Raw genomic sequence first — 11,137 nt, 5'->3', positions numbered from 1 at the left:
CCATTTACAATATCATTTCCACTTTTTATATTCCCGACGTCGTCGATTCTCTCCCCTTCTTCTTCCTCCCACAACGAAATAACTGCCCATGGCTTTGTTGACGATAAAATGCTGGTTTTCATAATACTTTTTTTTCTTGCGCAGATTCAACTTATACGATCGCTCAATTGTGCGAAGCGTTCGACAAACTGATATTGCTACACATTATAAGGATTTACGAACTCTTGAGTCTCTTGTCAAAGAGCCGGAGAGAAAATTGTGTCTTGGATTAAAAGCCGGCGAGATAGTTATCATAGACAACTGGCGTGTGCTTCATGGCAGAAATTCGTATAATGGCACAAGACACCTTGGTGGTTGTTATATTTCACGGACTGATTGGCGTAGTAAAGCGGCAACTTTTGGCTTGTTTAGTTAAATATTAAATAAAAAGACAATAGATAATGAAACATCCTGTTTTATATTCTGAAAATTTTATTTCACTTATGTAAGAACACTGCTTTAAAAAACCTTTTAAAACAGATCTAATAAAATGTATCGGAATATATCATAATTGTGAATTGAAATTTCTTATCAAGCCCTGTATATGTATACATATATATGTATCTACTGATAGAAATAAATGTTATTTCCATTACTCCCAATTACAAATTTATTCTTGTATGGTATGTCACCAATACAATGCAATTGTATGCAATAGCCTATTCATTATACAGGGTGGACCACGGAGCGTGATCAGTAGAGATTACTTTATTATTAGCAGTCCGATCGAAAATGTTTTTATCAGCTTTTGCATGGTTCCAAGAGAGCTTTAACGTGATAGTGAAAAATTACTGGTCAACTCTTTTTTTAAGGTTTTTTCAAGGTTACCTTGAATTTTTTGCAACTGAACATATAATTTTTTTTACGCCTGTCTGTTAGAGGATTTCAAGACGAATTCGGCATTGTCTAATTAGACAATTAGACAATTAACAAATCCGTCAGACGACTTATTTTTATTTCGTGCAGTTCTACAAACTAAACTAACGAAGCAGGCAGCTTCCATAAGGCTGCGGCATCAGATAAACAATTTCGAGCAACTATACAACATTTTACAGAATGAATTTAGTCATCAGACTAGCTCTAAAGACTGGGAAGCAACCGTGAATCAATTAAGACAAGGTAGAAACGAATCGTTAGATAACTACTCGAAAAGAGCACGAGCCCTTCACACAGAAATGAGGACCGTTATAGCAAGCTACTCTGAATCAGCAAGGACTGGAATCGAGGTAATTTCGAACGAGAAACTAATAAATAATTTCATAGGAGGACTTTATTCGAGTAATCGACAAACACTTTTTAGTCAACATTTTTATTCTTTAGAAGAAGCTATAAATTCCGCACGTACACTCCAGATACAAATGAATTACCACGAAAATAGATTAAAGCTATACGAATCAAATAAACGATTTGATCAATCTTGTAATTATTGTCAGAAACAAGGACATGTTGAACGAGAGTGTAGGACGAAAGCACATCACTTTAGAAATCAGGAACATAACAGATATATTAGAAACTGGAACTCAAGAAATAACGATCAACATCCGAATCAAAGCTTTACAAACGAAACAAAGGCCATTTGGCAATCAAAATCAGTATACTAGAGGCAATTACAACCAATCTCAAGATACAAGATATAGCTCACGTAATGACAAATTAAAAAACCTAGACTCTACAATACTATAAGCAACATAATGTAACATCCACGTATTTTTATATTAGATAATAGATTAATATAATGATGAAGATATTTCATGTTTGTAAAAATATCTTCATCTTTTCCTAGGGAGAAGTTCCATGTACCGTTTTCATAGTTTTTTGCATTTTTCCTAATTATCCTCATCCTTCATAAAATGCCGCACCCTGTTATTCCCAAAATACTGTTTCCTTACCGTTAATCCCAACCCTAATAAAACACTCCGTTTATCTTTTTCTAAGACCTTCCTAATCCAAAAAACCCAAAATTCCATTTTAGAGTCCCGTTAGACCCGAACTGCGTTTTCCCGTTTCGCAACCCCTACCTTACACACTACCCTTAACCACTAGTATAAAAAGACGGGCCTTCTCTAGGTTAATTTAGTAATAGTCTGGAATTTGTACACGACACTCCTCTCTCGTGAAATACATACGAACTGCTCAACCTAGACCACGGCTTCTTTATTAAAAGAAGCCCACCAACATTTTCCTGACACCCACAAGAAAAATAAATTCGTTGATCGTAACACCAGGCAGATTCCAACGCGTACACTAGGCGAAGATTCCAAAAAATTAATTAATTAAGAATATAAATCACAACTCATACATATAAGAAAGGGCAAAATCGGAAACCCAAGAATACAAAATTCAGAACGGTACTATGGTCCTTTATTCTATAATAGGCGGAAACACGTTCACCCGATAACGAAAAAGGCAAGTCGTCACCGACTGAACGGACGGGGCCAGGTAGGGCAGGAATGACATATCGACCGAGTGGAGACGAGCGGCGGTCCTGCAGGCATGTCCCTCGAAAACGCTGGGCCTTGCGGGTTGAGGTTCCTCAGGCGGCTTCTCAGACGAACGGAGGAGGATGTCGTGGGCGATCGACGAGCCTTAGGCTCATCTCTGCTTAGGCGGACCAGAGAGGAAAACTACATTTCCCTGCCTGCCGTATCAGCAGCGGATAGGCCCAGAGGGCAATCTTCGCCTGCCGACGGAAACGGCCGAGTCTCTTCCTAGATGCTCCAGGGCTTCTTGGACCTGAGAGCAACAATAAGCTTAACGGAGAAAGCACTTTTAAAGCAAGTTCCGGTTGGCTGAAGAATTTTAAATGTCGTCAACTAATCGGAGAAATCTCAATCCAAGGTAAACATTTTTAAAGTATGATAACATGCAGGCTACTTCAACGTTCACCCAGGAATTTCAGACTATTCTCGAGGAAGGTTCATACAAATTGGACAACGTCTATAACGTAGATGAGACAAGCCCTGCATGGAAATCGTTGCTTCAGAAAACATTGATTGAGCAAAATGAGTTACAAACTACCGGTCGAAAGATTCTAAAAGACTATTTGACAATAATGACATGTGCCAATGCCACGGGTTATCATCGAATTCCATTACTAGTCGTCGGAAAATAGAAGAAGCCACGTAGCTTTAAGAATATTAAGACATTGCCCGTTAATTATCAAGGGCAACACAGTGCATGGATTGACAGAGAAATTTTCACGGACTGGTATACTATCGTCTTTTTACCAGCAATTAAAAAAGAGAAAAGTGGAGAAAATGAAAAATTTGTTACTGTTTATAGATAACGCTCCATCGCAACTATCGGCAGAAAGTCTCAATGCAATCAATAGTTGCTGCACTGTGATATTATTGCCTTAGAACTTGACAGTGTCGATTCAGCCCATGGAGCAGGGAATAATACAAGCCATGAAAAAAATATATAAGAAGTCATTACTTCGAGAATTACTTTTACAAGAGGCTGAAGATGATATTGACTCCGTTGTGTATTTCATAAAGTCATGGACACTGTTGCGATGCTGTGAAGAGATTATAGTTTGACGAAAAATAGCTTGCGGAACGGTTGGACAAATTTGCTTCGCGAAAATGAAGCATCAGCCCAGTTGTTAGATTATATCGCTTTCGATGAAAGTGCCTGAGCTCGACGAAGTCACCAAAGAAGAAATCGTCGAATGGCTAAAAGAGGACTCTTCCTATCTGACTTTTCAAGTTTTAAATGATGATAAGCTTCTTGAACTCAGCCCGCAATGTTCTTCAATCTCTGACCAAATTAACGAAGAGCACGAAGACGGAGACGATGATTATGACGAACAGGAGGAAATATCGCCTCGAAAAGCATTAAAAGCATTTGACTCCATTGGACAGTGGTATCGCATATTCTGGAACAGTGAGCCTGATGATTTTGCGTCATTGCATAAGATGCGTCAAGTAGTAGGAGAGATAATTATGGAAATTCTTGAAATAAGTGATGTTGGACTGTATAATGTAAAATAATTTATTTATAAAATATAAATTTACTTTTCAAATAGATTTATTATTTTATGTTTAAATCCCAAAAAGTCAAGACACCACAATACCAAATAAGATCTAGAAAAGAGTTTGACAGATGTAAAAAGGGGCATGTCTGTTAGAACTGTAGCGAGGTGAGCGAGGGTTATTCGAGAATGCAGGTTGGAAAATAATGGACGTGTTTTAGTCATCAGGAATTTGCATCATTTCTAAGGAGGGTTTTGGAAAAACTTACACGTTAAATAGATTCTTGAAGATAACTTCGGAAAAACTGGATTGATACTATTTTCAGTTGATGCAATAAATTATAGTAATTATTTAAAAAATTCTCAAATCACTACAATTACTTTTTCTGAGGTCTCGTTAGATGAGACGAAAGTCAAATTGATGATGAATTGTTAAAGATTTTCAATAGTCTTCTAGGAGCAATCCAGTAGACTAGTCCACCACAACGCAAAAGTTTATTTAAATTTTGGCAAAAAATAATGAAAAAGGTGACTTCCAATGATTCTTGCCTAAATACTGTTACTAAAAAGGTTACAACATAAAGTGATGACCCAAAAGTAAACCTGTGAATCAACTAGCGGTATCTTAATCTCATTCAATTTCTAATTTACACACCTTTTAGATTAAATGTTAAAACGTTGAGTTTTGTAAATTTCATATTTGTAAATCGTATTTATTTTAACTATGGTGGTGATAGACTGTAGGCCCTCGTAAAAATGACATTGATAAGAATGTATTAATATAAAAATGGTAAAAGATTTTATTGATATGTATATAATACATGTTAAATAAAAATTAATCGCAAGATTGATCTTTTAGAAGATAAAAAACAGTCAAGTGAACAAGACATGATAAAGAACGAACACTAGGTATATTTATAATACGAAAGCAATCAATCGTGCTGTCATAATATGCATATGCACTGTCATAATGCACAATGGAAATGAATACCAATGTCAAAAATATATTTATTTTTTGTCTTTATTCTCGACAATCCAAAAATGTTTCTTCACACCAGACAAAGAAATCCTGTCCGAACTCCTACGTCTTATAAGCTGTAATTAAAATAATTTTATTTTTATTTCAAAATTCAATCAATTAAATGAAATATATTTTCCAATCTAATCAAGCTTAGCAATAACCTATGCAAATTCACTCATTAATTATTAACTTTATTGTACTATAGTAAAGTGCATTTTAACCAATACTTTATGATTATAATTATGTAACTCAATTCCTACCAGACTCTGTTACTGATTGTGAGATAGGCTGCCACGATGTGACTTTGACATTATATATTATAAAAATAAAATCTACAGTACAAAAACCTGAAACAAATAAAACTGTACATATGTATAAATACCTTAGAAATAAGATCTTTTGCGCCTGCTTTGATATATATGGGCCACTCAATGTTGACCTGCTTTATCTTTGAATACGTTTCTTGCTGTGAATCACTAAGAAATGGGGGGCATCCAACAAGAAATTCATAGCACAGAATGCCCAAACACCAATGATCAACATATACGTCGTACGAATCTCCAGTCACCATTTCTGGTGGTAAATAATCCAACGTTCCACAAAGAGTATTTCGTCTACAATTATCATTAAAATCGATGTGCAGGAGAACAGTAATTTTTAAATTAAAATCAGTATGTATCATTATAAATTAGAAGTATAAAATACGTATTTTTACTAACTTTGAAGAAGGCGCATGAACGGACCACCCAAAATCTGCTAACTTTATGTCACCTTGATAAGTAAGCAATAAGTTTTCCGGTTTAAGATCTCGGTGTATAACATTATTGCTATGACAATATTCCAATGCATCTGCAACTTGATATGTATACTTGGCAGATCTGCAAACATATGTTATCATTCATATTAATATAAAATCACTTGTATGTAACCAGCCTCATATTAGTAAATTATTTAGTTATTTGTACTCTAATTTTAACATTTCTGTTTTACTAAAAAAAATTATTATTTGAGCAAGAATATATTTTTGTACTTATATCCTTCACCCATGCCATTCTATTTCTACTACGGAATACTCTGGCTTTAGCGTACAAAAGCTTTACAGCTCGTATGCAGTAAATACATCTAAACGTTAATATGTCCATGAGCATCATCAATAATGAATAACAAGAAATAAAAATATAAGAAAGTAATAAGTCTATTTCAAAGTAACGAAAAAGAAACGAAAAATCATATACGCATGTAACCGCTGAAAATAAAGATTGCCGAATTACATTCATTATATCCTTGATATTTTATCCTGTATTAGTACAGCATCTTTACGAAACTTTTGTTTCTACATACGAAAATTGTATTTCTTTTCAAAGCATATTTTAATTGTTAAATATTACTACAATCGAATTTCAATAAAACATACTGAATTCCTTTCACTAATTTCAACTTTGCTGCTCCCACTCTTGTTAATTACTATGCTCCTTTTATCCTGCTCGACAAATTGTAGTTGACCTGCGCAGACAAATGCGGTTGAATTTTAAACAATTGATATTAAGGATCGACGTCGCTTACTTTACTCTTAATTACAATTGGTCGAGCACGATAAAAGAGTAATAGTGGTTGAGCGAGATATGGGGACAGCTAAGAAATTAAACACTGTCAAGTTACTTGGTTCCAATAAATTGTATGTATGTAGGTTCAATTGTATTTTAGAAGTCGATTTGGTGATGAAGATACTGTTAATGCCAATGCTGTAGTTAACACTCATATTTCTTTGTCACTAAATATGATTGTAGCTTTAAATACATTATGTTATTTAAAGTGCTTTCCACATCTTGACTTTTATATAGATTGACATAACATTTGGTATAATATATTATATATTAAAAAATACGTACAAGTGTTCGCTGAATCGTTCTCCAGGTTGACGCTTTAATTCCCTATAAAGTTCGCCCTTAGCTGCGAATTCAAGTACCATAAAGATTCGCTTTTCGTCGTGAAAATATGTAAATAACTGAAGAATGTATGGGTGCCTGTATTATAAAAAATAATCGTAATTATATTTACCTAACGTTCTCTGTCGTGAGAATTATTAGTTAAACTTAATATGCAATCCTAAGAGGCAACCGTAGTTTATTTGTATGCACACACTGCTTGAATACAGCAATTATCCTGTGGTAAAATTTTGATATACAAATTGTTGTCTTTAAATCTGATAGAATTTCAATGCATGCATAGTTTGATTAAAATTGTATATATAATATAATGACATTAGAAGCGAAAAATACTTTGACATTTATGTTCTGTATTTTTAATTTTACTTTACTATTTCTTGAGTTTAAACTGATTTTTAGTTTCAGCTAAGCTGGAGATAATTAGAAATGAGGATTAATTAGAGGCCTCACATATCAATAAGTGTAATACTGCCTGAAAGTAAGTAATATTGTTAAGCACTATTAACCCTTTAAGTGCAAAGCTCTTTAGATTTAAACTTTCGCTGGACAAATAGATGCGTCCATAGCACTGAAAGGGTTAATGATATCATAATATACTCATGCACTTGTTATATCCTCAAAACGACTCATATCGATACTATTGGTGACAAAGTGAAACACTCTCGTGTTTCAAATATGATAAAAACGAATTAATTCCTATAATAAAGAGAAATTAGGAAGAAAAAATTTACATTATATCCCCTCTCCGCCCGCACTATTTTATGAAACGAAGAATGCGGGAGCAACCAATATTTTCTCAAAATATAAAATAAAACTGAATAGTGATGCAAAAGCGTTCTTAGATTTGGACATTATAGCACCATCTATAAGTATAATCGTCGTGGAACATCCTAACTTCAGAAAAATGATATACAATGCAGATGGGCCTTGTAAGCTTAATAATACAGTAGGCTCTATAACTGTATGCCGTAAGGAAAGTGTCCTTTACAGTTATCTTTTTCCAAAAATTTTTCGCTTCTATAGACCTCAGATCATGCGAATATAGAGAATCTCCTGTAGTAATTCCCAAATAGAAATTGTAATTGTCGATGTTTATAATTAATCTTTCATGTACATAGCTCTTTTAATCTCAAATATCATGTACACTTATAAACTACGGTTGCTCATCTGTAGCCTTGTCATCGAACACAATTTTATATAGCCTGGGGTTCTATGTCAGAGTAAATATAATAAATTGTTAATTTAATAAGAAACCATATCAGTGTAAAATATTACTTTAAATGTGATTGTATCTCAATTTCACGCAATGCTTGTTTTTCGACGCGACTTTTTGTTAATTCAATTTTATATAGCGTTTTCAAAGCAACCATATATCCACTTGATCTTTCTCTTGCCAAGTAAACTCGCCCGAATTTTCCACGACCTAATGGTGCACCAAGTTCGAAATCATTTATACTCCAAGCATACCTGTAACACAAACATTCATTTTATGATATGATTTTTAATTGTTAATATATCGCAATAATGATTCTTAAATTGTACTTTTCACCACGTCCTTCAATATGATCCTTCATGTTATCAAGCATTCGCCGTACATCCTCATGATATTCTGCAGGAGTATCCCGTGGAACGTTGAATTTGTTTGACATATCTGATTGGCTTTCCTTGTTGTTGAATACCTACAACTTTTTAGGAAAAATATATGTTTTAATATAACTCATTTAGAACAGTAATTATTATGCAAATTTTGATTTTTGTTATCATTCTCTGTTGGATCTATTAAAATTAGTATTTCACATATTTTTAAAAACTATTGAATGCAACATTAGTAGGTCTTTGACTGATAAACAACACTTAGACACACTTGCTGAGTTGTGCACAGTAACATTGTTTACTTGATTTTCTATTCGTTTGTACTATTATAATGAATTATTCCTGAGTTATTTCGAATGTAAGAAAATGTTTTATGCTATGTATATGCGTATACAATTAAAAGGTGCATATTTTCAGCTCCTTTGAATTTGCAATTTTGTTATCATGTTCTCTTTATTAGTTTAACAATAAATACTACTATATTTCTGAATATTATTTTTGAGTTTTATCACTGTGAATCACTGTAGCCCAAGCAATTAACATGAAATATATTTGATTCATTCTCAAAAATTTCATGATTCGTTCGATAACTTCAGAACTGTTTACTGCTCTACAAAACAAATTGAGACTATTACAGAAAGATAAAAAAGGAAAGAGTAAACATAGAATTTGAGGAAGGTATATCTGCACTCACTGCTAGCAAAAACTATTGAATTCAGAAAATGTTTATATTTGTTATATATAATTTGTTATGAGAGGCAACATTGCACTCTTCTTCTAAAAAAGCATAAGATAAAAATTCAATGGCTATGGCCCAAAAACGAAACACATGTTCCAATTTTATATTTCTTTTTTAGAAGTAAACGATTCTAGAAATCAGCTTATTGCAGCCAAAAGAGTTTCAGTTTACTCTATGATTTTGCTACATAGATCAAGTTAATTGCATTTATAAATTAACCATAATATTTCAATAGAGAAAATTATATTTACATAAAAATGAGATTCTTCCACAATACTATAAGCATGGTGAAAAGAATAGCCTCGAAAGAAGACAAAAATTAAAACGATCAACCATATACTACAACAATTTTTGAAGATTGCAACTTTCCTAGTGTGTTCTTTACTATCTTATGTTACAAATAATTAATTACATCTACTTATAACACAATGATTCAGTAGTACCTGGTTGTTTTTATTTGTAAAATTATATTATTATGTTATAATTTTTTTATTCACATTTGGAAAGTTACAATTCTGATGTCAGAAAGTATTAGATAACTTTTAGAATGATTTTTTATATTACTTATGTTTTGAACAATAGAAAGTTGGTGGTGTAAAAAAAGAAATTCAATTAATATTCATAACTTATTTATTTATTACTTCATTATAATGCTGTAACTAATTGAATTTCCTTTATACAATGCTTAAAACCTTTTCCAAATATTTCAAATACATCTTTACAACTTTTTATAATTATAAAAAATTATGAAATTTAATTATACAAATGTTGAAGCAAACTAAGATTTAAGAACTACTTTCAAAACTGTATTAGTTATAATATAAAGAATATAGCACAAATATGAAGAAAAATAAAGTAGGCAGAATGTATTCTATAGAATTTTTATATTATAGAAAATAAACAGTTTTTTCAATAATGAAGTATATATCATGTTAAAAATTGAATTCTATAAATATGATGATAATCACAGTTATGATATTAGAAAATGGCATAACGTACATTGCAATATTGTTTTTTCTATATTACTTATATTTTTATAAGGTAATATTTAAACGGTACGTGTCCTTTTAAATGTTGTGACATTACAAATATAGAAGTCAGAGTGAAATTCTATTTAAATTAACAATTAATAGTCACAATGATTTATTTGATAAAAAATTGTCCCCAGACTCAAAAACTGGGTCCAAGCCCCAGATATCAGATTTTAACAAACTGCTTCATTCATAATAATAGTATACATTCACTAAATTAAGTCAAAACTTGATTATTTATTTGATATAGGGGTTAATATATATTTGTATTCCCAATAAACTTGTAAGATCGGTCCTACTTTAAGGGTCAATCTTCTTAAGCAATGCGCTACAGAAGAATTAATTGAATAAAAATTTACTCTTAGAGCCTAATTGCCTTTTAACCTTTATAAGTGCACCAACAATTTGTACAAATTTGAATTTCATTATTGCTTACAATTACAAAGTAAAAGACTCAAACGTATTTTACTCACCACTCAACTAAGGTCTTACTCTACTCACTACTTTCAATTTCTTCTCCTTTTTCTAGGGGCTTCCTCTTCCTGAAGAACACGTACCAGTTATTTATCTTTTCTCTTTTTTCCTTATAGCTGACTCCTCTAAAGATGAAATGTATCAGTGTCAGTTATTTTCAAATTTCCTTCCTTCCTTCCTTTCCTTATGGCTGACTCCTCCAATGAGATGTGCCAGTATTTTCAAATTTGAAAATTATTTAATTATTAAACAGAGACAATCCATTACAAAGGAAAGAAAATACATAACGCCATTGCTCTATTCCCAAAGGCTTATTTAGAC

General features: G+C 32.4%; 1 protein-coding gene across 6 annotated transcripts; it reads right to left on the bottom strand.

Annotated features, from left to right (window-relative positions):
- Positions 1-4,788: 4,788 nt before the first annotated feature.
- Positions 4,789-11,110, bottom strand: LOC107271098 (aurora kinase B). Of its 6 annotated transcripts, none has more exons than XM_015746709.2 (7): positions 10,844-11,110; positions 8,522-8,664; positions 8,255-8,446; positions 6,923-7,057; positions 5,753-5,911; positions 5,416-5,647; positions 4,789-5,107 (listed from the first exon to the last, which is right to left on the bottom strand). In XM_015746709.2, exons 2-7 carry the CDS (start codon positions 8,626-8,628, stop codon positions 5,021-5,023), a joined length of 912 nt encoding a protein of 303 aa, XP_015602195.1. In that variant the 5' UTR covers positions 8,629-8,664; positions 10,844-11,110; the 3' UTR covers positions 4,789-5,020. The 6 variants fall into 6 exon arrangements, with proteins under 6 accessions (XP_015602195.1, XP_015602196.1, XP_015602197.1 ...); XM_015746710.2 differs by having other exon boundaries at positions 8,522-8,658; XM_015746711.2 differs by having other exon boundaries at positions 10,900-11,110.
- Between the last annotated feature and the right edge of the window lie 27 nt (positions 11,111-11,137).

Source organism: Cephus cinctus, unplaced genomic scaffold (assembly GCF_000341935.2).
Source record: "Cephus cinctus unplaced genomic scaffold, Ccin1 Ccin1_scaffold0885, whole genome shotgun sequence".
Taxonomy (NCBI): Eukaryota; Metazoa; Arthropoda; class Insecta; order Hymenoptera; family Cephidae; genus Cephus; species Cephus cinctus.
Note: the sequence above shows the minus strand (reverse complement) of the source record. Positions and strands in the feature narration are given on the sequence as shown.